This window comes from Macaca thibetana, chromosome 8 (genome assembly GCF_024542745.1).
Source record: "Macaca thibetana thibetana isolate TM-01 chromosome 8, ASM2454274v1, whole genome shotgun sequence".
Lineage (NCBI taxonomy): Eukaryota > Metazoa > Chordata > Mammalia > Primates > Cercopithecidae > Macaca > Macaca thibetana.
In genome coordinates this window covers 55,254,250-55,282,070 of record NC_065585.1, presented here as the reverse complement: position 1 = coordinate 55,282,070, position 27,821 = coordinate 55,254,250, and the positions used below count along the sequence as shown (strand labels likewise).

The 27,821-nt window shown below is 38.7% G+C and overlaps 1 protein-coding gene and 1 long non-coding RNA gene across 4 annotated transcripts in view; one reads left to right on the top strand and one right to left on the bottom strand.

The window, feature by feature from the left end:
- The window catches only part of LOC126960540 (uncharacterized), a 30,102-nt gene extending 23,914 nt beyond the window's left edge, over nucleotides 1-6,188 (bottom strand). Inside the window, exons 1-4 of the long non-coding RNA XR_007728042.1 lie at nucleotides 6,107-6,188; nucleotides 5,800-5,843; nucleotides 5,377-5,447; nucleotides 5,007-5,239 (exon numbers count right to left, since the gene is read on the bottom strand). This is a non-coding gene — a long non-coding RNA (uncharacterized LOC126960540). The remainder of the gene's footprint in view (nucleotides 1-5,006; nucleotides 5,240-5,376; nucleotides 5,448-5,799; nucleotides 5,844-6,106) is intronic.
- Nucleotides 1-6,825, top strand: part of RIPK2 (receptor interacting serine/threonine kinase 2) — a 37,369-nt gene extending 30,544 nt beyond the window's left edge. For 2 of the 3 annotated variants that reach the window (XM_050800188.1, XM_050800187.1), the window contains 3 exons: nucleotides 2,307-2,400; nucleotides 5,093-5,254; nucleotides 5,832-6,748. In XM_050800188.1, coding sequence (XP_050656145.1) covers nucleotides 2,307-2,400; nucleotides 5,093-5,254; nucleotides 5,832-6,169 — 594 coding nt within the window. In that variant the 3' untranslated portion in view covers nucleotides 6,170-6,748. Of the gene's footprint in view, nucleotides 1-2,306; nucleotides 2,401-5,092; nucleotides 5,255-5,831 lie in introns of all 3 variants that reach the window. The other variant, XM_050800186.1, reaches the window with a different exon arrangement.
- Nucleotides 6,826-27,821: the final 20,996 nt, after the last annotated feature.

Sequence of the window (27,821 nt, the reverse complement as noted above, 5' to 3'; positions counted from 1 at the left end):
GCTCATGGCAATCTCCAACTTGAAACCCAGCTCTACTGATTCTCAGTTCATTTTTCATCCCATCAAATCACAATTATTGCTTTTTTGTTTGGCATTGAGTTCTGTCGCTGTCATTGGTTTATACAATAAATGACGTCCCAGGGTAGTATGTAGGTAAATCATTGATTACAGTTTTAACACTATATTTATGCTACCTTGTTCTTACCTCTTATCATAATTAATGAGAGGCTAACATTGCTGCCCAGGAAGAAAGATTTCTTTAGTAGCATTCAGTCAGACTTTTATTAGTCTGAATTAGTAATTTCTTTTAAGAATGTATATGTATGTTCATTTTACAGAATCAGAAAAGTAACATAGATTGAGCATCCCTAATCCAAAAATCCAAAGTGCTCTACAATCCAAAACTTTGAAGACCAACATGATGCTGCAAGTGGAAAATTCCACACTTGTGTTAGTCTGTTTAGTGTTGCTATAACGAAATACCTGAGACTAGGTAATTTATAAAGAAAAGAGGTTTATTTGGCTCACAATTCTGGTAGCCAGAAAGTTCAGGATTGGGCAGCTGAATCTGATGAGGGCCTTAGGCTGTTTGCACTCATGTTGGAAAGTAGAAAGGGAGCAAGCTATGCAGAGAAATCACATGGTGAGACAGGATGCAGGAGAGTGAAAATGAGGAAGTCAGGGTCTTTAACAGCTTGCTCTCTCAGGAATCCATTCACCACTTATAGAATGGCACCAAGCTATTCATGAAGGATCTTCCCCCATGACCCAAACACCTCCCATTGAGCCTCACCTCCGAACACCACCACATTGGGGATCAAATTTCAACATGAGATTTAGTGGGGACAAATAAACCATATGAAACCATAGCAACATCTGACCTCATATGATGGGTTGCAGTCAAAACACTGTTTCACAGGTGGGCACAGTGGCTCAAGTCTGTAATCCCAGAACTTTGGGAGGCCAAGGTGGGTGGATCACTTGAGGTCAGGAGTTCGAGACCAGCTGGCCAACATGGCAAAACCCCATCTCTACTAAACATACTGGGCATTGGTGGCCCATGCCTGTAATCCCAGCTACTCGGGGGGTTGAGGCAGGAGAATTATTTGAGCGAGCCAAGATTGCACCACTGCAGTCCACCCTGGGTGACTCCATCTCAAAAAAAAAAAACTTTGTTTCAGGCACAAAATTATTTTAAAATATTGAATTAAGTTACCTTCAGGCTGTGTGTATAATGTATATATGAAACATAAATGAATTTTATATTTAGACTTGAGTCCCATCCCCAAGATATTATATATATACAAATATTCCAAAATCTGTAAAAAAGTCCAAAATTCCAAACACATCTGGTTCCAAGCATTTCATATAAGGGATACTCAACCTGTAGTATCTTCAAAACTAACCTTAAAAATAGTACATCACTTTTTTAATCACTTGATGTACAGTATTTCATTTGATCCTTGAGCCCATTCGTGCATATTTTTAAATAGACAGTGCGGATAATACAGCCAAAAACCTGAGAGCCAGAGAGTTTAAATGCCTTACTGAAAGTTAGCTAGTAATTCCATGACAGAGCTAGGAGTAGAGTTCTCCATTACTTTTTCCATGGCTTCCTGTGCCTCCATGTGGAAGGAACCTGAGGTGCTGAGAACAGGCATTTCTAAATCTGTAGGAGACCAGACTTGCAGATACCAAATTTCTCATTCACTATTCTAGTTACTGGCCACAGCCTCTGAGATCATGTAGAAAATACTGAAAAAAATAATTATTCTGATGTCACATTATTCCCCTATTTCCCCCATTTGTGTTAATTAAGAAAATAAGTTTATCTTTGTTGGTTATTTTATAGATGTATGTGTTTCTTTAATTTTGTAAAGTATAATTTTTAGTACTTTTGTAGGCTGGGCACAATGGCTCACACCTGTAATCCCAGCACTTTATGTGGCCAAGGCTGGTGGATCACTTGATTGCAGGAGTTTGAGACCAACCTGGGCAATGTAGCGAAACCCCATTTCTACAAAGAATACAAAATTTAGCGTGGTGTGGTGGTGTGTACCTATAATCCCAGCTATTCAGGAGGCTAAGATGGGAGGTTCACCTGAGTTCAGGAGGGCAGGGCTGCAGTAAGCCTAGGTTGTGCCACTGCACTCCAGACTGGGCAACAGAGTGAGACCCTGCCTCAAAAAAAAAAAAAATTAGTAGTTTTTATCTTCATTTGTGATAAGCCACAAACAAGAACTATTTAGAAATTAAAGCTCTGTAATTTTTATTAACCTAAACCCTTTATTTTCTATTTACTTTAGGAATCATGTGGATCCTCTCAGCTCCATGAAAATAGTGGTTCTCATGAAACTTCAAGGTCCCTGCCAGTTCCTCAAGACAATGATTTTTTATCTAGTATGTAAATTTTCCAATCATTATTTACTTGCAAGTCTTCCATTTTCTTTCAAGATCATATTTCTGGCAAGCAGTCATGATTTCTATGGAACTTTAATTTGCATTTATAACTCATGTTTTAAAGTGACAGAGTCTAAAGATATGAAAAAATAATAGTGTGATATTCAACAAATACATTTAAGTTTTAAGGCATTATGTTTGGCCAGGTGCAGTGGTTCACACCTATAATCCCAGCATGTTGGGTGGCCAAGGTGGGCAGATCACCTGAGGTCAGGAGTTCGAGACCAGCCTGGCTAACATGGTGAAATCCCATCTCTACTAAAAATACAAAAATTAGCCAATCATAGTGGTGGGTACCCATAGTCTCAGCTACTTCGGAGGCTGACACGGAAAGATTGCTTGAACCCGGGAGGGAGGTTGCAGTGAGCCAAGATTGCACCACCGCACTCCATCCTGGGTGACAGAGTAAGACTCTATGTCAAAAAATAAACTTTTAAAAAAAGGCATTATGTTAGACACTGCCAGAAAATGTCCACAAAAAAAATCTCTTATAAGAAAAAGAAGTGTTTCTAAATAACTATTATATGAGATGGAAAGTGATATAAGAGAGACATAGATCTAGAGCTATGGTAGTATGGGAAGAGTAACACTGTACAAAGGACTTGCACAACAACTTTGTGAGAGAAATGTCCTCATTTTACAGATTTAAGGACTCTGGATCACATAGCTAGTAGCTGGCACATCTCAGACTTGATAAATATTATCGTGTCACTCTACTGTACCATGTTGTCATCATGAAATTATTTCTGGCTGAAGGCTGGATCTGTAATAACAAAGGATAGGCATTCCAGGGAAAAGGAACAACATACAGGTACAGAAGCAAGAACATACAGAGAACAGTGAGTAATTTGGTTTAGCTAGTAAAGAAGATGAATGAAAGAAGATAAAAGCTAAGTAGATTGGAGTCATATCATCAGGAATTCTAACCTTCAGCTAAACTATTTGGACTTTTTTACTTGAGTAGGAAGCAACTATTGCAATTTTTTGAGCAAGGCAGTGACATAAAATTTTTTACTTTGGGAAGATTCATTCTGGCTGGAATGTGTAGGATATTTTGAAGGAAAAGGAAACTTGAGATGGCGAGATCAGTTAGGAGACTATTACTGTAGTACCCATGAGAGATTATTAAGAACCGATATAGAGTGAAAGAAAGGAGGAGTGGTATATGAGATGTTATAGACAACTAGATGATAGGACTTTGTAACTTTTCACTTATAGGAGCGATGAGAGAAAAAAGCGGTAAAGCCAAATAAATTGTTAAGCCTAGGGACTGGGAGAATGTTGGTGCCATTAAAAGAAATAGAAGTTAAAACAGGTTGCGTGCGGTGGCTCACACATGTAATCCCAGAATTTTGCAAGGCCAAGGTGGGCAAATCACTTGAGGCCAGGAGTTCAAGACCAGCCTGGCCAACATGGCAAAACCCCATCTCTACTAAAAATACAAAAAAATTAGTGGGTATGATGGTGCACACCTGTAATCCCAGCTCCTCGGGAGGCTGAGACACAAGAAACGCTTGAACCCAGGAGGCAGGGGTTGCACTGAGCTGAGATTGCGCCACTGCACTCCAGCCTGAGTGACAGAGCAAGACTCTGTCTCAATTAAAAAAAAAGAAGAAGAAGAAGTTAAAACAAGTTTTAGAGTTAAGAAACATTACACTTTCAATGTTTTCTGTTTTTTGTTTTTAATTTGAGGTACTAGGAGCACACAAAGGGTTGATGTCCAGAGGGCTTTTGAAAATATAAGATTAAGGTTCACAGCTGGGTGTGTTGGCTCACAACTGTAATCCTAGAACTTTGGTAGGCTGAGACGGGCGGATCACCTGAGGTCAGGAGTTCGAGACCAGCCTGGCCAACATGGTGAAATCCCATCTCTACTAAAAATACAGAAATTTGCCAGTTGTGGTAGCATGGAACTGTAATCCCAGCTACTTGAGAGGCTGAGGCAGGAGAATCTCTTGAACCTGGGAGGTGGAGGTTGCAGTGAGCTGAGATCGCAACCGTTGCACTCCAGCCTGGGTGACAAACTCCAAAAAATAAAAAATGGGGGTGGGGAGGGAGGGAGGGAGGGAAGGAAGAAAGGAAGGAAGGAAGGAAGGAGGGAGGGAGGGAGGGAGGGAGGGAAGGAGGAGGGAGGGAGGGAGGGAGGGAGGGAAGGAAGGGAGGAAGGAAAAGAAAGAATATATAAGGCAAAAGTTCAATGAAGACAGAAAATGTAATTGTGTGGATTGGGGAATAGAGGGGATGATTAAGTCCCTGAGGCTGGGTGGGATTCCCAGAAGAGAAAGTAGAAAGACAGACATCATATATAGATTTAGAGAACATACTTAAACTTCAGAAGGAGTAAGAAGACACAGGAAAAATATGGGACTTTGTGAAGAAGTAAAATTCTATGATTTATAATTTACATAGGACAGACAATTGCTGACAGAAATTGTAGTGAAAGCATTCCATATAAACCCTTTTTTGTTTTAAGAAATATCTACTTGCAGAATTAGGTTTCTGAACTAGCCTTAATATTAGTGGAAACTAAAGACATTGGAGCCTACCTTCTGTCTGCTCAGATGTTGACATGTTAGCCAATAGGAACTTCTAAGGCGTATTCCACCTCTAATGAAGATGTTGTATTTTGTAGGAAAAACTCAACACTGTTCTTTTATGATGCTGCATCGCTGTCCTGGAAATCACAGTTGGGACAGCACCATTTCTGCATCTCAAAGGGCTGCATTCTGTGATCACAAGACCACTCCATGCTCTTCAGCAACAATAAATCCACTCTCAACTGCAGGAAACTCAGGTAAATATTTACTGTGAAACACCTTGTAAGTGATGCCATTTAGCTTACATATTTATGTTCAGTGGGTTTACCATACAGTGAGATTTATTTGTCTTTATTTCCTCAATATGATAAATACATACCTTCTTAAGTAGGAAAACAAATCCCAGGAGATGGGAACGATGACATGGCCCACATGGTGTTCTGTGAACATCTAAATAGGGAGGCAGTACTAAGAGGAGGTATTAACATATTACTAATTAACAAATTTGCAGGTATCTTTTATATTTGAAACAAAATGGACATTAAACAAAACTGAACAAATCCTAGAAGATGGGAATGACGACATAAAGTGGTTTTTGCCCCAAGATTTATACCATATAAAAAGGCAGTGCCTTTTCCGGGGAGTGAGGGGGAGATAGCCCAAATCTCTGAGTGTTTCCTGAAAAATGATAGCATTCCCCCAAATACTGGTGTTCCATATTGGCACAATCATAGGAAAATTAGGTTTTATGCTTTATTGATTTTTCATGGAATTTTACTTATTGCTCTGTATCTGTCCTCACCTTTTAAATATTCATTCCTTGCTCTTTTTCAGAACGTCTGCAGCCTGGTATCGCCCAGCAGTGGATCCAGAGCAAAAGGGAAGACATTGTGAACCAAATGACAGAAGCCTGCCTTAACCAGTCGCTAGATGCCCTTCTGTCCAGGGACTTGATCATGAAAGAGGACTATGAACTTATTAGTACCAAGCCTACAAGGACCTCAAAAGTCAGACAATTACTAGACACTACTGACATCCAAGGAGAAGAATTTGCCAAAGTTATAGTTCAAAAGTTGAAAGATAATAAACAAATGGGTCTTCAGCCTTACCCGGAAATACTTGTGGTTTCTAGATCACCATCTTTAAATTTACTTCAAAATAAAAGCGTGTAAGTGACTGTTTTTCAAGAAGAAAAGTCGTTTTATAAAAGGATATTTATATCTCTGTTGCTTTGACTTTTTTTTTAATATAAAATCCGTGAGTATTAAAAGCTTTATTGAAAGTTCTTCTTTGGGTAAATATTAGTCTCCCTCCATGACACTGCAGTATTTTTTATTAATTAATACAAGTAAAAAGTTTGAATTTTGCTACATAGTTCAATTTTTTATGTCTCTTGTTAACAGAAACCACTTTTAAAGGGTAATAATTATTATTCTTTTTCATAACAGTGCCTTAAGGTATGATGTATTTCTGATAGAAGCCATTTTCACATTCATGTTCTTCGTGGATTATTTGTTACTCGTCTAAGATGCAATTTGATTTTATGAAGTATATACCGTTTTACCCACCAGAAACAGTACAGAATCTCTGCCCTAAAATCCCAGGCTTAATTGCTCTACAAAGGCTTATTAATTTAAAACTCCATTAATAGGATTACATTTTAAAGTTTTATTTATAAATTCCCTTTAAAAAAGATATTTCAAAGGTAAAACAATACAATATAAAGAAAAAATAAATATATTAATACCGGCTGTCTGTCTCCATTTTTAACCTCAGCCTTCCCTACTGTCACCAACAACCAAGCTAAATAAAGTTAACAGCCTGATGTTTATCCTTCTGTCCCTTTCTTCCTGCTTATATTTAGAACATATGCTCATTTGGGAAAGGATCTTTTCTGCATATTATTATTATAATAATACATCATACTGCAACCTGCTTTTTGCATTTAATAGTACAGCCTTCCAGATCAGATATGGCTCTAACTTACTCTTTTTACTTGCTGCCTAATACCCACACTGTTTTTATTTTCTTAACTTATCCATATCAAATTTAGCCCAAACAATAAAAGTACAGTGTGAGCACTTTTTTGGTTAATGGGTTATATTACTATATGAGAACTTACAAGGAATAATAGCTGTTATCTGAAACCGCATAGCAAAGTCAGCAGAAAGTGAGATACAGAGTAAATTTGAAAAGATGAACTTTCAAGAAGCAACAGACCCAAACCTGAAAAAAGTTTGAATAAAAGAAATTAGATGGCATTGAGGCAATTAAATATTTTATTAGAAATATAAGTATTTTAATCTACATTTTAGCGCTTGACATTAACTTGTAGCTCTTACTGTGCCTTTCAGAAATATGGAAATCTATTAATTTCCATATTTGGAAATTAAATGAAAACTGAACACATGAGTTACCTATTAAATTTTAAAAAGCATTAAGATACAAATTTTATTTGTGAAGTAAAAAATAGAGATAAAAATTCTTTTACAAGCTTTCCCTTTTCTCTATACATACTCTAAAAAGAAATTATTTTGAATATCGATGGCCTCAAATTGACTTTTATACTGATTTCATGAGGTATATCTGGATTGATAAAATGAACTTTGCCCTGTTTTTTATTCTCTGCAAAGATCTAAAAACTCATAGTCTGTGTGCTTTATGGCTATGTGCTTATAGCCACTTTCTCCCACACTTTACTGTATGGAAGACACACGTGTAGTCATCCATCATCACAGCTATGCAAACTTTTTCTGCATAAATAATAACATGTTAATAAGAAGATGTCAGGGATTAAGATGAATCTGCAATGAGCTCTCATCATCTCTTCATGGGATTGTTACAATCTCAGCAGTTGGTTTTTATTATAACCCCTATTTAGTAACTGCTACTTAGGGGAAGATGAGACAGATTATGCTGAGTATGACTAGTTAGTGTACAACAGGGTCTGGCATAGAGTAGGCACTTTCTGAATAACTCTTTAATGAATAGTGTAATGGAATGAAAAAACAGAGAAGGGGAGATGTTTCCTTTAAATCTTATTTCCCAAAATGTAGTGCAAGCACAGCTAGTAGTAAGTGGGATTATTTTAGGTCATATGTAGGCTTACCACAAAATGGCATCTGAGTCACTTAGTAAAGGACATTCTTTTCCATTCTTTTTTGAGCCTTATAATTAAATAAAGGAGAATATCTCAATTTTTGTGCTAACATCTTTTTATCCCTCTTGTTAACAAAATGAGAATAGGCTTTAGGCTCAGAACTTCAGAAACAATATTAGCAAAGAATTTTATGGGTTTTTTATTACATTCTATTTGAAATTTATACTTCTACATATGACAAGTAATAGTTTTCTGTTTTTACTAAAGTTTTATTTCATAATATTTAAATAAAGACAATTTAAGTACTATTAAGTAAATTATAATGCAGATAGGACGTGAATGTGCCAACAATCATAGAAGTAGTAAGAAAATGACAGATTAAAATTCAGTCGCTCCAGGAAGGGACCTAGTAATTTATTTTTTAACTAGCTAGTATTAGATAATGCTAGAGGTGTCATTCCTTGCAGTGGATTTTAAGACAGTGCTACCCAGAAGTACAGTCCACAGACTGGCTACATTTAGCATCACCCGTAGCATGTTAGAAATGAAACTTCATGACTCCTATCTCAGACCGACTGAATCAATCTCTGGGGGTGAGGTCTAGGAATCTGTTTTAACAAACTCTCCAAGCGATTTTTACTCATGGTAAAGTTGAAGACCCTTTATTTTAAGAAATACTATAGATTTGTACATAAAATAATTTCTCTCTAGGTTCACAGATGTGTTTTCATGAAGTCTGATAGCCACATGCCTTCAGAATGTACACGCTGAGATGATGTTTGATTACAAAATTTTACTTTTGTTTTGCATCCAATTTGAATTCCCAAAACAATTTTAACATGCTTTGAATTCTGGAAAGATAGCTTCGCTTAAACATGAAAATCATGGCCAAGCGCGGTGGCTCACGCCTGCAATCCCAGCACTTTGGGAGGCGGAGGCGGATGGATCACAAGGTCGGGAGATCGAGACCACGCTGACAAACACGGTGAAACCCCGTCTCTACTAAAAAATACAAAAAATTAGCCGGGCATGGTGGCGGGCGCCTGTAGTCCCAGTTACTTGGGAGGCTGAGGCAGGAGAATGGCGTGAACCCGGGAGGCGGAGCTTGCAGTGAGCCAAGATCACGCCACTGCACTCCAGCCTGGGCGACAGAGCGAGACTCCGTCTCAAAAAAACAAAAACAAAAACAAAAACAAACCATGAAAATCAGATCACTATATTAGAATCTACAAGTCAGTTCTTTAGGGAAGAACTTCAGAAGGGGCAAATGCTTGAATTATGACAGCAGTAGAGCTGAGCTGATATAAGAGGATCAATACAAGAAGCGAGACTAAATTATGCTGAAAGTCATACTAAAGAAATTTGCATAACTATGAAAGATTTGGATGTTGCAGCAGTTGTGTCAAGCCGTGGGGGCTGTTTTTTATTTCTCTCTACCATTAATCTGCCTACCCTCAGCCCCTTCAAATACTTAATTTATGAAGAAAAAAATATGGCCAACTGGGAGAGAAGGAAAATCAGTAAACGTTCATATTTAGCCATTCTCACAAACATGTTTCGGCCAGGCGCGGTGGCTCACGCCTGTAATCTAAGCACTTTGGGAGGCCGAGGCGGGTGGATCACCTGAGGGCAGGAATTCGAGACCAGCCTGGCCAACATGGCGAAACCCCGTCTCTACTAAAAATACAAAAATTAGCTGGCAGAGGCCTGTAATCCCAGCTACTTGGGAGGCTGAGGAAGGACAATCACTTGAACCTCAGAGGCAGAGGTTGTAGTGAGCTGTGATTGCACCATTGCACTCTAGCCTAGGGGACGAGCGAAATTCCATCTCAACAACAACAACAACAAAAGTAATGTGTTTCTTCAAAATTGTGCCTCCCATCTCCCACACAGCCTAGTTCTCAAATTACCTGTTGCTTTTTCTCTCTCCACTGGATCATTTCTTTTCAAACACCCAGATTTCCTTTAAAAACAAAATTTCTTTACTTACCCTATCTATCCTTTTTCATTCTTTTCAAGGAGTTTATTCTACACGACTTCTATTTTGTTACCTATTTCTTTGTTTAAAATTTGATGTCATGTAATTAACGAATGGGTTGAAAGGAACAAGTGTGCATCTGATGCTTCAAAATCCTCTACCTGAAAGATGTTAATAGACGTTTATCTCATGAGTAAACACTTCCATACATAAAGGGGGAAGCTTATTAGTACTATCCATACTTTTTTTTTTTTTTTTTTGAGATAGAGTCTCACTCTGTCACCCAGGCTGAAGTGCAGTGTTACTATCTCAGCTCACTGCAACCTCTGCCCCTCCAGGATTCAAGCGATTCTTCTGCCTCAGCCTCCCGAGTAGCTGGGATTACAGGTGCCTGCCACCACTCCCAGCTAATTTTTGTATTTTTGGTAGAGACGGGGTTTCACCATCTTGGCCAGGCCGGTCTTGAACTCCTGACCTCGTGATCCACCTGCCTCAGCTTCCCAAAGTGCTGGGATTACAGGTGTGAGCCACCGCGCCTGGCCAGTACTATCCATACTTTCATACACTGATTTAAAAATTGATTTCCAGCCAGGCACAGTGGCTCACGCCTGTAATCCTAGCACTTTGGGAGGCCGAGGCAGCTGGATCACGAGGTCAGGAGGTCGAGACTATCCTGGCCAACATGGCAAAACCCCGTCTCTACCAAAAATACAAAAATTAGCTGGGCCTGGTGGCATGCGCCTGTAGTCCCAGCTACTCAGGAGGCTGAGGCAGAAGAATCTCTTGAACCCAGGAGGCAGAGGTTGCAGTGAGCCGAGATCGCGCCACTGCACTCCAGCCTGGGCAACAGAGCGAGATTCCATCTCAAAATAAATAAATAAATAAATAATAAAAATAAAAATGGATTTCCCTGTAGTATGTATCAACTCGTCCTGATTCCAAACCTTAGAATATTTTATAGGGTAAATCTAATCCCTCTTCTATGACAGTATCTTATATATTTCCAAGGAGTTCTTTTATTTCTGGTGATTTTTTTTTTTCTGCTTCAGAAGAATTCCTACTTTCTTCAGTGGTTATTTAAGAGGCATGGTCTATATTCCTCTCAAAGTATGGTAGCCACAACTAAACACGGTGCTCCTACTCAGGTCTTGCCAGCACAGTTAGGATATCTGCTCCGTTATACTTAAATAAAATGCTAACGGACCATTTTATAGTAGTCACATGTTATTGTCAAATTAATATTTAACTACCAGCTAACAAATTCTTCATCTGTACACCTGTGTTGTTTTGCCTTATTTCTCCACTTTTCAAAGAGGTAAATTGAATTTTTAGGCTCATATATAACAATTTGCCTTTATCTCTTTTTTTTTTTTTTTTTTTTTTTTTTTTTGAGATGGAGTCTCGCTCTGTCACCAGGCTGGAGTGCAGTGGCACGATCTCAGCTCACTGCAACCTCAGCCTCCTGGGTTCAAGCGATTCTCCTGCCTCAGCCTCCCAAGTAGCTGGGATTACAGACAGGTGCCACCACGTCCAGCTAATTTTTGTATTTTTAGTAGAGATGGGGTTTCACCATGTTGGCCAGGATGGTCTCGATCTCTTGACCTCATGATCCTCCCTCCTCGGCCTCCCAAAGTGCAAAGTGCTGGGATTACAGACGTGAGCCACAGTGCCTGGCCTATCTCTTTTTTTCTAATTCATCCCTAGTTCCAGTCATTCAATACATTTTTTTATCCCTAAATCTGGAATCTTCCAGCTTGTCATCCACAAATTTGACAAACTTGCTTTTTATAGTTTCATCCAGGTTACTAATTAAAAATGTCGATTGTGCTGAGCCATCCAAGCATGAAGTTTGCAAAATACCACAAGCCTTCTTCCCTTCAACTTGACAAAGCTCATAACTATTTAAGTACAATCATTAATCACTAATGAATATAATTGGAATATTTTAAAGTGGTTCCTTTTTTAACATAAAAAATATGGAATCTACAAATTTAGCCTACATGGTCTCTATTTCTGGGCAGTTTTGAACACAAAGAATTGGCTTGTGTTTTCATTGACAATGTGTGTTTCAATGTAAATCCACTTTTTTGCTACAAGTACATTCAATTATTAAAATGGGGAATGCCTCTTCTCTTAAAATATTAAATGGGCATTGTTCAGGCTCTGCTTATAAAATCTGGTGCAAGACACTCTCTGCCTACCAAAATCCCATGATTTAGGATGCCAACCACATAAAGAACCTCCAAATTCAACATCTGAAAAAAAAATACTAAGAAAATGAAAGACTAGACAGAAGATAATTTTAAAATATTTATATAATAACGTTAGAGAGACTTGAGAAAGTTGTCTTCAAAACTAGAAGAAATTATTAAAAAATAGGAACAACTAATGATCTAGAAACATTTAAACTATTATTCTCATAACAATAACACAGAACCCGTCTATTCTTGAAAACTGTCCTTTTTCTCACCAGGACTCCTAACCTGGGAGTTTGTTAGGGTAGATAACCAGTCCAAGTCTCTACCTTCCAAATCTTTGGTTGATTCCTTTTTGGATGTATTTAGCAACCCTGAGCAAACAAGGAAGCTACCAACAAAATAACTGAAAGTACTTTTCATTGCTAGTTTGAAGTCTCCTCCCCTCACTAAACACATGTTGCTGAGCTTTTGCCTTGTCACTTCTTCCTTCCCACTGTGACTGATGAACTAAGAGATGCTTAGGGCTGGCAGGGTGCCCATCACCTTTGTTTCCACCAGTGCCCGTTAGTGGAATGGTACAAAGTCTAAAGGGGCAAGAAAAAAATTTTTTGAAAAATTAACTCTTTAGTGTTTTGGGCACAGCCTGATCACAAACACATGAGATATATTTCGCATAGGCCTCCCGACAAAGTTAAAAGGACTCAAAATTCTGAATTAATTTTGATCCCAGGGGAGAGTTAATAGTTTTAGAATTTTAAGCTCATTAATCTAACTGAATTCATTCTAAGGAATATGGAAACTAGTACTGGGAACCTGGGCCCAAGAAAATGTTTTAACTTTAATTATTTTTAAATTAGAAGAAAAAAATGGATATGTAACAATGAACAGTTTAGATTACATATATCTTTATAATAATGCAATTGTAAAAAAAAATTTTAATATCTTTTATAGAGGACAGAGCCCACAAAAGCATAAGTGCCTATGTCAGAGGTGTGTGAACCAAAGCAACTCCATTTTGAATAGGGGCTGAGTGAAATAAGGCTGAACACTACTGGGCTACATTCCCAGGAGGTTAGGCATTCTTAGTCAGGGTGAGACAGGAGGTTGGCACAAGATACAGCTCATAAAAACCCTACTGATAAAACAGGATGCGGTAAAGAAGCCAGCCACAACCAAGATGGTGACAAAAGTGACCTCTGGTCATCTTCACTGCTCATTATATGCTAATTATAATATAATTATAATGCATTAGCATGCTGAGAGATACTCCCACCAGGGCCATGACAATTTACAAATGCCACAGCAACCTAGGGAAGTTACCTTATATGGTCTAAAAGGGAGAGGAATCCTCAGTTCTGGGAATTGCCCACCCCTTTCCTGGAAAACTCATGAATAATCCACTTCTTATTTAGCATATAATAAAGAAATAACTATAAGTATACTCAGTTGAGCAGCCCATGCCACTGCTCTGTCTATACAGTAGCCATTTTTTACTCCTTTATCTTCTTAATAAACTTGCTTTCACTTTATGGACTCACCCTGAATTTTTTTTTTTTTTTGCACAAAGTTCAAGAACCTCTCTTGGGGTCTGAATAAGGACACCTTTCCAGTAACACCTAGGGCCCATGAATGCCCTCATGCAGCTCTGACTGTGAAGTGGCTTACCTGATGGTAGTCTGAAAAGTTTGCTTGAGACTGTAGCCACTGTGAAAGTTGACCTTACAAACTGGGTCATTCTTGTCACACCCAACTAAAACAGAGTCAAGAGTAGCAGTCAGGGCACATACCATTGCTCCAAGAATGTAATTCTCTGCAAGCTTGGCTGCTGAGACTGCCTGCTGTAACCTGAAACCAGTTTTATCTAAAGGCTACTGAAACAATCTGCTGCACCTCTAAGACTAGTTTTACCCACTACCATCACTCACTAAAATGCTTGCCAGCTCCCCAAAACCTTACTTGAGTCAATGAACTTTCTTGAGTAGTGGTATGTAATATTTCTCCTTTTTATAAATGCTCTAACCTTCTCTTTGTTCTTTAGATATACCAAAGACAGGACTAATCAGACACGGTACTCCAGAGGTGCTAGGATAGGGGGCAAAGGGCAGGGAAACTGAATAGTGGCAGATTAGGCTTGTCATTGTCAGGAAGGACCAGTGGCCCACAACACTAGCGTGTAGAGGAAAAAGCAAGTGGAAACACAATGAATACTGCAGGTTAAAGGTGTGGCCCTCAGAGCTTGAGCATTTTCCCCTTTCCACTTGCCAAGACCCTGAAAAAAGGCTGAGATTCAGACTTCCCACCAACCATTTCAGGTTAGAGCCTGGGCCACATTCAATTTAACTTAGAAACATAAATAAATCTGTCTTGTTCCTGAGTGTTATAGGCAAAATCATGCCTGATATATTGACTGGTATGGTCTTTTTTATTACTATTGTTGCTTTAGGTTGTGTATTGACTGATTGCCCCCAAAATGATCTGTTGAAGTCCTAATCCCCAGAATCTGTGAGTGTGACTTATTTGGAAAGTGGGTTTTCACAAATGTCATTAAATTAAAGATCTCAAGATGAGGCCATCCTGGATTAATTGGGTGTGCCATAAATCCAGTGACATGTGTCCTTATAAGAAGAGGGCTGGGCATGGTGGCTCACGCCTGTAATCCCAGCACTTTGGGAGACCGATGCAGGCAGGTCACCTGAGGCCAGGAGTTTGAGACCAGACTGGCCAACATGGAGAAACCCCATCTCTACTAAAAATACAAAAATTAGCTGGGTATGGTGGTGGGCATCTGTAGTCTCAGCTACTTGGAGGCTGAGGCAGGAGAATTGCTTGAACCCAGAAGGCAGAGGCTGCAGTGAGTTGAGATCATGCCACTGCACTCCAGTCTGGGCAACAGAGTGAGACACTGTCTCGAAAAAAAGAAAGAAAAGAAAAAAAAGAAAGAAAGGAGAGAAGACACAGACAAAAGAAAAGGCCATGGAAGGCAGAGGAAGGGATAGGAGTGGCACAGCCACATGCCAAAGAATGCCTGGAATCATCCAAAGCTGGAAAAGTCAAGGGCAAAGGACTTTTACACCCCTAGCCTTCAGAGGGCGTGTGGCCCTGCCAACACCTTGATTTTGGACTCCCTGACCTCCAGAACTGTGAGAGAATAAATTTCTATTGTTTTAGGCATCAAGTTTATGGTAATATGTTAATGGTAGTCTTAGTACACTAAGATACTTCATTTTTAAAAATATACTTTATTTTTTATAGTAGTTCATGATTTCTTGAAAGATTGAAAAGCTGGTGTAGAAAGTTCCTATATACCCTGCACCCAGTTTCCCCTACTATTAACATCTTCCATGAGTATAGTGTAGTTGTTAAAATTAATGAACTAATATTGATAATATAAAAGAAAAATAAAATCTCAGGACCCTCTAAATTTATCATGCCAAGGGGGAAATTAAGCTCTGGAGACTGAGTCATGAAGCATGTTTGCAATTAGATTATAGATTAACTCTCTTCCTCATTGTTCTTGTTCTGTAAATGACTAGAAGAGACCAGAGACCAGACCTTTATCCACTTACAATTACTCATCTTTGTTATAGAGTAACTGCCTCCTTTATTGTTCAATACCTAACTCAGACCAGATGGTGCAAAAGACCCGATAACTATTAGAATCTCAGTGTGAAATGCTAAATATACCTCTGAAAATAGGTAATTGGAAATCTAAGCTGTTGGAACTCTAAATTACTTTGAACCTTAAAGAAATGTGAGGTTATGGGGCCTGAGTCACGTGACAGGCAGCTGTAACCTTTCTTGCTCTGATTATAGATTAGCCTTCCTCACCTCCATTGTTTTCTAAAATGTTATATATTACTAAAGGGCACTAGGGAAGACCCCTTCCCGCTTCCCTGTTGATCTTTATTATAGATTAACTTCCTTTTATCTTTCTCACAAAAAGGCTTTATGGTTATCACATTGTCTTCAGATGGAATATTAAATATACTCTTTTAAATTGGAAAGGAAATGAAAACATGCTGTATGGAAAACAAAATGAACTATAACTAATTAAATGTTTATAACTCATAAAGCAGCCTTGTATAGAAAATGTTATATATAATCCTACTCTATTTTCTGCCTATATATGCAAGAACTTTTAACTTCAGAGCATTGACACCATTTCTCTGGAGTCTGTGTCTTTTAAATAGCCGCTCCCAGCTTTTCACTTTAATAAACTCTTTATTACTGGATTCTGATCCATTCGATTGTTTCAGCTTGACATGCCTTTCCTGAAAAAAAATACCACCTCAACAAATCAGATCATTGACTCTACATTAAGCCTAACATAGAAAGATGCTGAAATTCTGCTAAACTTCCCTAAACTTTGTGAATATGAGTAATAACTTCTATACTTTGGAACACTGACTTCCATTCTTTAGAATCTGTGCTTCCCAAGAAGCCTGGCTTCAAACTTTGCACTTGAATCCACTCTGTTTAAACTAGATTCTGAGTCAGACATGGTGGCTCACGCCTGTAGTCCTAACACTTTGGGAGGCTGTGGCAGACGGATCACGTGAGGTCAGGAGTTTGAGACCAGCCTGGCCAACATAGTAAATCCCGTCTCTACTGGAAATCAAAAAAAAAAAAAAAAAAAAGGTTAATCAGGCAATCCCAGCTACTTGGGTGGCTGAAGCAGGAGAATTGTTTGAACTCAGAAGGCAGAGATTGTAGTGAGCCAAGATCACACCATTCCACTCTAGCCTGGGCAACAGAATGAGACTCGCCTAATGTCTTTTTTCTGCTCCAAGATCCCATCCAGGATGCTGCTGAGGTGTGGAAAATGATTCCCCAGCCTATGGGGCTTGGGCATGCTGAGTGTTTTGAAAATTGAAAGGCCTCAGAAACAAGGTCCTGTCTAACCTTGTGTTGTTTCCCCAGCCCACTTCACCTCCCAGGACAGGAAGGGACTCTCTCTGGAGTTTCCTCATCTGTTCGAAAAAGTGTCTTACAGAAAAAAAAAAAAAAAAAAAAAAAAAAAAAAAAAAAAAAGCACACAATTGCCTTCTATCTGCTTCCTAAAATCTCATTATCTATTGCAGAAAAAAGACAAGAATGCAACCACACCTGGACAGGCTTGTTTTTAACAAGATAATTCCTGCCTCTGGAGCTCAGAGAAAAGTTCAAAGAAAATCCTTTACAAGTTAATTACTGTTCCCCAGTCCATGCGTTCTCCCTAATAGTCATTTACTGCCCCTCAAAGAATTGCCTATATCCCCCAGTGCCTCCCTCCCCTAGGAAAAAGGGCATATAAGCTGTACCCCATTGGAAGATTGGGGAAATCACTTTGTGATTCCACCACATTAATACATTTGTATGCCTTTTCTCCTATTAATCTGCCTTTCATCAATTGATTTTCAGCAAACCTTCAGAGCAAAGGGCAAAGGGGAAGTTTTCCCCTGGCCTCTATAATACCACATTACATTTGGTTGCCCTGTCTCCTCAAACCTTTGCATGCTTTTTGACCCATCAATGAAAACACCTTTGCAAATATTATGACAGTGAGAGAACACTAGCATGACTCATCCCCTCTTGCTTCTAGTCTCACAGGCTGGCTGTCTTCACTCATTCCTGGGCATAGACCAAGCTAATCATGGGAAAATTTTAGTATATAGTTTAATTTTGAAATAAGGATCATAATAGTCCTTCCCTAAAACTGACCCCTGCCTTGCTCAGAGACCAAAGCTGGCTTTGTAAAATTAATGAAAGTTTATGACTTTAGGATTGTGGGAGGGATCTGAATTCTGCTAAAATGTAGGCATAGCTCCTATATTCCCTTACTGCTCAGGAGTGGAGTCATGTGGCCAGAGGTTACAAGATCTGTGACTTCCCCACTTGCTCCTATAGATAGTGTCACTACTGTAGAACCTAAGATTGGTCTTCTGAGATGTTTTTCAGATTTTTGCAGTCTGGCAACTGACTGATCCCACCCAGACCCATGACTCATGACTCAACCGGTTCTACGGCTGTCACTCAGAGGCAGACACAGCACACAAGGACTGTTTTCCACACCCCTATGATTTCATTCCCACCCAATCAGCAGCACCCATTCCCTATTCCCCTGCCCACCAAATTATCCATATAAACCCTATCCTCTGAGTTCTTGGTGAGACTGATATGAGTAATAACTCCAGCCCTTCCATTCGGCTAGCTCCACATTAATTAAACTCTTTCTCTACTGCAATACTGCAGTCTCAGTGAACTGGTTTTGTCGGTGCAACAAGCAGGAAGAACCCATCAGGGGATTACACGAATTCAATATCCAAGAATTTATTCTAAGGAAATAATCATAGGTGTGTGTAAAGATTAAGCCATGATGATATTCACTGAGGCATTGCTTAAAAACTGTTGAGAAACAAAAATAGTTTTTGCTTTTAGGGGTTATATCAATCCTTATTTGCCACTAGAAGTTAAAACTGAGAAGTCAAGAATATATTAATTCATTTAAAAACAATAATGAAAAATACATCTTTATGAAGTTAAGATGTATTTTTCATTTTTCATCCAAATGAAAAACAGTTGATGAGAAGAGCCACATTATTTTACAGTTTTGCATATCTATTTGAATGTTTAAAAAAGTAAGTAAATAGAAGCAAACTGAGTTTTCATATCTGCATTCAATCTGTTGCAAAATCACAGGTCATGTAGCCTCTGGAAAACTCCACTGTTCACCTGTGAGCGTATGAGAGTAATAAATGCAATAACATCTCAGAATTATTATGGAAATAGTTTTGACCTAGCAGACCCCCGAAACGTCACAGAGTTTCTGGGTGATACTTTGAGAAATGCTGGCTTAATACAACAAAAAGTTTAAAACAACATAAAAATTTCAAATAATCAAAGATATTATAAATGACCCTCAATACTATTAAATGAGAATAAACACAATTCTTATTAACTAAATCATATGCATATTTTTATCTTTTTATTCTCTTATTATGCTGGCAGAATTACCCCTTCTCCTGCTAAGAATAATCCTTTGTTTCTGCATTTCTCCTCCAGCTTATTAGATGACTCTCCCTCTCACTTCACTCCAACCGTTCCCTTAGATAGTTTCCTTCTAGAAACACTTAAGGCTCCCAAGAGTTTCTCATTAAAAAAAAAAAAAATCAGCCCTTTCTGTCTACTTCTGTCTTTCTCTTTCCTCTTCCCATTAACAGAGAGGATTTTTTCTTCTTTTTACCTCCCTGCTTTCTAAATTCACAGTCTAGTGATTAGGTGTTCAGATTTTGTTTTTCGGTAAACTAATTACACATTCTGTTTTGGAATTTGCTTCTTAAATATTTATATGTCATTACATGTAAATTACATTATTTTTTAAACTATTATATGGTGCTTCATTATATTGATGTACCAATATTAAATCTATTTCCTCTTGATGAACATTTCAATTTTCCTAACTTTCTGCTATTAGAAAAAATATGAATAGGTATGGCGTATATATTATTATGTTATTCACTTATATGTAAATGAATTTATATAAAATATAAATTTAAATTAATTTATATACTTTTTTAAAAATTTTACTTTAAGTTCTGGGATATATGTGCAAAATGTGCAGATTTGTTACATAGGTATACATGTGCCATGATGGTTTTCTGCACCTATCAACCTGTCATCTAGATTTTAAGCCTCACATGCATTAGATATTTGTCCTAATGCTTTCCCTCCCCTTGCCTCCCAACCCCCAACAGACCCCGGCATGTGATGTTCCCCTCCCTGTGTCTGACTTCAAACCATACTACAAGGCTACAGTAACCAAAACAGCATGGTACTGGTGCCAAAACAGAGATATAGACCAATGGAACAGAACAGAGACCTCAGAAATAACACCACACATCTACAACCATCTGATCTTTGACAAACCTGACAAAAACAAGCAATGGGGAAGGGATTCCCTATTTAATAAATGGTGCTGGAAAAACTGGCTAGCCATATGCAGAAAACAGAAATGGGAATCCTTCCTTACCCCTTTACAAAGATTAACTCAAGATGGATTAAAGACTTAAATGTAAAACCCCAAACCATAAAAACCTTAGAAGAAAACCTAGGCAATACCATTCAGGACATAGGTGTAAATTTTATATATATATGTGCATTATTATTATTATTATTATTATTATTATTGAGACAGGGTTTTGCTCTTTTTGCCCAGACTGGCATGCAATGGCATGATCTCAGCTCACTGCAACCTTTGCCTCCCAGGTTCAAGCAATTCTCCTGTTTCAACCTCCTGAGTAGCTGGGATTACAGGCACGCACCATCATACCTGGCTAATTTTTTGTATTTTTCGTAGAGATGGGGTTTCACCATGTTGGCCAAGCTGGTCTCAAACTCCTGACCTCAGGTGATCCACCCACCTCAGCCTCCAAAAGTACTGGGATTACAGGCGTGAGCCACTGCACCCAGCCCATACTTTTTAAGTATTATGGCACAGGTCTAGAAATTGAACCACTGGGATCAAAGAGTATGAACATTTTAAATGTTAGTGAATGTTGGCAAATTCTCTCCTAGGAGTTGGTATCAATTTACATTCCCACCAAAAACTTAATTATGGCTGGACTTCTTGGGAGAGCTGTCTATAAAAATTATCACTGTTACACTTCCCCAGTCACTTGATTCACTCCTCAGTCCATTTAATCTGGCTTCTGTCTGAACCACTCCACTGAAATTGCTCTTGCCAAAAGTGACTAACACACCCTCCTAGTTTCTGAATCCAGGGGAAGTTTTTCAGTCCTCTTCCTATGTGATGTGGCTGAATGCCCTCTCCTTTTCTAATGGTTATCTTCCCTTTTGTGACACTAGATATTCCTGCTTTTCCTCCTATGTCTTGGTCTTCTGGTCAGGGGCTTTAGGTGTTTATTCTTCTTACTCAGGTTCAGTCTGGGCCTCATCTTCTTACTCCAAACCCTTTCTCGGATCTACCTCATTCGCCTGCATGGTCTTATTGTCATCTAGACATCAGTGCTCCCAAAGTCAGCCCTTTCTCCTAAACCTGAGATTCACTTCATACCAGACCTGCCAACTGGCATGCTCCACAGCAATCTCCATATTCCAAAGCTGACCTCTTCATTCCTCACTGCAACATACACCCCAAACTTGATTTCCTTCTTATGTTTCCTTTCTCACCATCTATCCACCATCTATACCACCATCTATCCACCATCTATACCACCATCTATCCAGATGAACTTCAATCTTCTGTCCCTCACTTCCTTCTTTCTCTCTATGCTCAAACCCCCCACCATCCATATCCAGTTAATCACAAGTCCTATTGATTCTACCTCCAAAATATTTTTGTTTTCAGTATAGCAATGTCAGGGGCATGTGAACCAGAGCAACCGTATCTTGAATAGGAGCTGGTAAAATGAGGCTGAGACCTACTGGGCTGCATTTCCAGATGGTTAAGGCATTCTAAGTCATAGGATGTGATAGGAGGTGGGCATAAAATACAGGTCATAAAGACCTTGCTAATAAAACAATTTGTAGTAAAGAAGTCGGCTAAAAACCACAAACCAAGATGTCAATGAGAGCGACCTCTGGTTGCCCTCACAGCCACAATCCCACCAGCGCCATGACAGTTTACAGATGCCTTGGCAACGTCAGGATGTTGCCCTATATGGTCTAAAAGGTGAGGCATGAATAATCCACCCCTTGTTTAGCATATAATCAAAAATAACCATAAAAATGGGAAACCAGCAGCCCTCAGGGCAGCTCTGTCTATGGAGTAGCCATTCTCTTATTCCTTTACTTTCTTAATAAACTTGCTTTCACTTTATGGATTCTCCCTGAATTCTTTTTTGCATAAGATACAAGAACCTTCTCTTGGGGTCTGGGTCTGGATGCCTTTCCTATAACAACTTTTTCCATCCCCACTGCACTACCTTACTTCTGATCAACAGTATCTCTTTATCAGATAACTGCATCCACTTAAACATTCATCTAGTATTAAAAGCAAATCCACCCAAGTCACCCTCTGACTTACTATACTTCAGTGACTTCTCATTATGCTTAGAAGAAAAACCTGCAGGAATCTGCTAGAATGAGTTAAGATTTGTTGGAAGGGCATGACTGTGTTTTAGAATGTGAGGACATGAGATCTGGGAGGGGCTAAGAGCAGAATGATATGGTTTGGTTTTGTCTCCACCCAAATCTCATCTTGAATTGTAGTTCCCATACTCCCCATGTGTCACAGGAGGGACCAGGTGGGAGATAATTCAATCATGGGGGCAGTTACCCCCATGCCATTGTCATGATAGTGAGTAAGTTCTCACGAGATCTGAGGGCTTTATGCTCTTCCCTGGACACTCTTTCTTCTCCTTCTTGCCACCATGTGAAGGACATGTTTGCTTCTCCTTCCACCATTATAAGTTTCCTGAGGCCTCCCTAGCCATGCTGAATGGTGAGTCAATTAAACCTCTTTCTTTTATAAATTACCCAGTCTCAGATATGTCTTTATTAGCAGCATGAGAATGGATTAATACACCTACATAATAGAATATTTATATATCCTTAACATGGAATTATAGAAAAAGTATCTAATGTCATTAAGAAGTGAGCAGAATATATTTAGTGAAAAATGTGAGTTTCCAAAAAAACATATTCACTATGATTCAAAATGTATAAATTATATATGTACTATGTGTAGCATATACAAAAAATTTAGTAGCAGTCACTAGATGTTGAGACTGTGATCATTTTATCTTAACCTTTTAAACTATCTGTACTTAAATTTGTTTCTGCAATGAACAGATATTTGTTTTGTAATAGAAAAATATGATGCTTTGAAAAGAATGCTCTTCAACAATATGTAAGCTGACCATGCATCAATAACATAATACTGCTCTTAAAATGGTAAACTCTTGCACAGGGATGAAATTAGTAGCTTCTTCATGGAGAGAAAAAATCAAACCTATTATTTCTAACATTTTCAGATGAATTATTTAATAATTAGTATTCCTTTACCAGAAGGCAAAAAACAAAAGTCTTCAACTGAAGTGATTTAAAGAGCTTCCCTCTCTTTGCTGATATCTCTTGTGCATGTGTAAAATAATCATTAGGGAAGAGCACTAATGCACTTCAGAGCCCTCAAGTAACAGCCCTATTTGGCAGCCATTAAAGGAGTTAGGCTTCTAGGAGTCCACCAGTAGGACTAAGACTGAGCTGAAGCTCCAGAAAACAAGAAAGCCAGTGCATCATCTGCCAGGTAAGAGAAGAAGCTTCAGATTCCAAAGGAAATAATTTCACAATTGCTGTTCTTCACACTGGTAAAACCCCTCACTAACCGTAACTATTTCCCATATGGAAAAACCAGATCTCCTTTTCTTTCTTTTTTATTTCCTGTCCCAAACCACAGCCCCTCTCTCTCACTGCTTCTCCCTGAGAATAGATGCAAGATTCCATGTGCCCTGTTTTAATAATAAAAAAAAAAAATACTGAGCAATTAGACACAATGTTCTGGGCTTTCCAATCATATCATGGGCAGAACCTGTGCTTTTCTCAGGTCAGGGCTCCAAAGAAAACTCCACTTCACTAATCAAAGAACTCTCTTGTGGACACAAGACTGCAATCTGACTCAGCTAATGCCCAACTCAAGCTAGATGGGGCAGAGGCAGCATGACTGGATTTTCCCCCAGGAGAATGAAATTTGACTATTTCTATCAATTACCAATCATAGTAACATAACTCTTTGATTGTTTGAACAGAGAGAAAAGTACAAAGGGTACTTTTCTTTGGGGAATTTCTAATAGCTGTTCTTACAAAACCAAGTGGCATATGTAATGTATTTGCTCTGTGAAGCTTTCAGTTATCTTTAAAAAAATGCATAGTTTTTACTGATTTATGATGTGGTTAGAGAGTAAGCATGTGGCTTAAACGATCAGGTGTTCTGATTGTTCAGAAAGGATATAAATAGATTGATATATCATGGATTCATTTTCCTGCAGTTTACTAATCTGAAATATTGTTCCATCCTGTTGACCTTGTGTTTTTGCATGATTGATTGACTGATTGATTGACGGATTTTGAGACAGAGTCTCACTCTGCCACCCAGGCTGGAGTGTAGTGGCACAATCTGGGCTCACTGCAACCTCTGCCTCCTAGGTTCAAGTGATTCTCACGCCTCAGTACCCCAAGTAACTGGGACCACGGGCACATGCCACCATGCCTGGCTAATTCTTGTATCTTTAGTACAGACAGGGTTTTGCCATGTTGGCCAGGCTGGTCTCAAACTCCTGACCTCAGGTGATCTGCCCGCCTTGGCCTCCTAAAGTGCTGGGATTACAGGCGTGAGGCACTATGCCTGGCCAGATTTATTAAGATAAATCTGAGTAACCGTGTGTTCTGGATTTTGAAAGAGAGAACCTATTCTTTGCATAGGCTGTCAAACCTTAATTTTTGTCTTACTGAAATGGAGTAAGAACCATACCAATTTCTATACCATGTCCATATCATAGCTATGAGTGTTTTGAAAGTTCTTCTTATGGCTGCAATGTCCTCCCCATTAACTTTTCATTCAATGAGTTTGCAGTGATTCATATGTCATGTCTGGTCTGGATGAAAGCATTTTTGAGCCTTAATACAGACTGTCTTCAGGGACTCAGAGAAAACCTCTTGTATGTTTGCATCCAGGTAAACTTAAATTTTGGCATGATTATATTTCAATTCAATGACAATATACAAAAATGCATCCTTAGATATTTTTGAATTTAAAAATAATAAAGTATTTGGTATGTTAATATAGAAAAATACAATACCAGTGAGTGAACTGTAGTGAATTTAGTACCTCTTACTGGAAAATTTTCCTTGAAGAAAAGCCAACCTATCCTTTGAAACTGTAAATTTTTCACTTGAAAACATTGTGGAAATTCCCAATGGAGTAGCAGAGAAATAAGGATGTAAAAGTAAGGGCTTAGCTGGAATCCTCGGCACACTCTGCTAAGAAAGACACACACATACACACACACAATTGCCTTACACAGCATTATCCACATTGTTAGGTTTCATGACTTCTTGCTGATGTACCCCCCTCCCCAACAAGAAATGTAATGATTATATATACTATTTACTCATTCCAGAATTGATAGTGAACACTAAGCATATGCCAGGCACTGCTCTAGAGAGTAGAAATGCAATGAAAAACATAAAATTCCTATCTTCAAGGTGTTTGTATTCTAGGAGGAGAGACTGGCGATACACAAACATTGTCTTTTGTCAGAAAGGTTGGAATGTATGAGAATGTATCTAAGTAAGAGATTCTGTTAGATAGTGATTCATGTTATGAAGAAACCAACTTAGAATAATAAGTTTCAGATGGATTAGGGGAAGAAGGACCTACTTTAGGTTACAAAATTGTTAGCATACTTTATTTAAAAGCAAGCCCTGAGAGATTCTCCCGATGAAGAGAAGAAGCATGCCAAGTAAAGATTTGGAGGAGGAGGAGCTCTTAAGGGAAAACAACAGCCGATGTTCTAATGGGGGATTAGCTTCCCATGTTTAAGGGACCAAAAGGAGGCCAGTGTGATTGGAAGGTAGTGAATGAGGGCAAGGGAGCTATGAACTGAAGCAGAATAGTGTGCAGAAGCCAAAATAGAACAGGGCCTTTGGTGAAGAGTTTGGATTTCATGTTATGTGTAATGGAAGCCATCGGTCAAGAGAAACGATATGGTGTTGTCCGATTTATGTGTTTGAAGATCACTAAGGCTGCTGTGTAGAGGATGAACAGTGAGGGACAAGAGCAGGGAGAGCCATTTAAGAGACTGCTCCATAGATGATGCCTCCTCCGTCAGAGGAAGGAATGGTCAGATTTCAAAAGCAGAACTCATAAGATTTGGGAAGTTTCTTAAATTACTTATTAATAAATGCCCAGCAATTCAATGTTAGGCTTCCTCCATCTTTCTAAGATAGAGTTTATCATGCCACATCAGTTTAAACTTCAAACGTCCTAAATATTCATAGGATAGAGGCCAATCTCTGTATTGTAAAACTCCTTAAAGTTATATTATATATTATCTATTACATAATATATATTTATTTATATATAACTGCTAACTTTAAGGAGTTTTGCTATATATATTAGTTATATTATATAATGTATTAATATATGTTATATATTATAGTATATATAATAAATATATTTTATAATACATTAATATGTTATATATAAACACATTAATAATATCTATTATAAAGGCCAGGCACGGTGGCTTACACATGTGATCCCAGCCCTTTGGGAAGCCGAAGTGAGCAGATCACTTGAGGTCAGGAGTTCGAGACCAATCTGGCCAACATGATGAAACCCCATCTCTACTAAAAATGCGAAAATTAGCCAGGCATGGTGGTGCACACCTGTAATTCCAGCTACACAGGAGACCGAGGCACAAGAATTGCTTGAACCTGGGAGGCTGAGTAGCAGTGAACCACAATCGCACCACTGCACTCCAGCCTGGGCAACAGAGCAAGACTGCATCTCAAAATAATAACAACATAAATTATATTAATATATAATATGTATATGCCCATTAATTAATAAATGTATAATATATATACACAGACATTTTCAGGTTCTATTCCTAATACCACCCTCTCTGTGTCCTAAACTTCAGCTGCACCAGGTTACTAGGTCTTTCTTACATTATTGTCTTGCACATGCTGTAAACTTTACCTGCCATGCCACTTTTTCCTCCTCTTTCATGTACCTGAGGAACTCTGAGTCATCATTCCAAACCCAAAAGGCACTCCCATAATCCCAGAGACAAGTTACTTGCTGCTTCCTCCAGGAGCTCATTGCAGCCCAACTAATCTTTTACATTGCATTTTAATTTTCTTCAATAGGCTAAGATCCCTGGGGCAAGGATTATGTTTTATTTGCATTCCTAGAACTTATGTCTCTTGAGTCCTTTAACTGCTTGTTGAAATGGATAAATGAATGAGTAAATCTTGCTAAAAATAGTCATTGTATTCATTTGGTGACAGCATATTAGAACCTTCTAGAGAATTATTTAACTACTCTTCACATTGACTGTTGGTTTGAGAGTTGCCAAGAAATGTTTTCACCACTTCTTGTGCGGTCTTATTAATAGCATTTCCTTTCTTCTCAAAACCCACAGGTGTGATTTCAACACAAGACGACTGGTCTTTTTGCTATAATGCCGTGGTGAATGTGCCACATCCAGTGATGGAGAACCAGCAGAAGGCAAGCAAGACGAGAACCAAGAAGAAAAAGTCCAAATGAAGCAGAACACCACTTTATTGAATGGTTTCTGTCTCACGTGGGGCATATGGTTGGCTCAGGTGTATTTGTGTCTGTCAAGGGAGTTCTGATGCATACCGCCTCTTACGGGCTTTCCCTGATTATTTGGCCATTGCTGGATTTTTTTTCACTGTTTGGGGCTTTACATTATGCAGAGCCAGGAAGCTCATTCCGAAGTCAGGAGCAAGCTGTACATACATCATGGAAGCCTTCAGTGGATTAATTCTCTCTACCCAACCTTGGTCGTCTTTACTCCTCA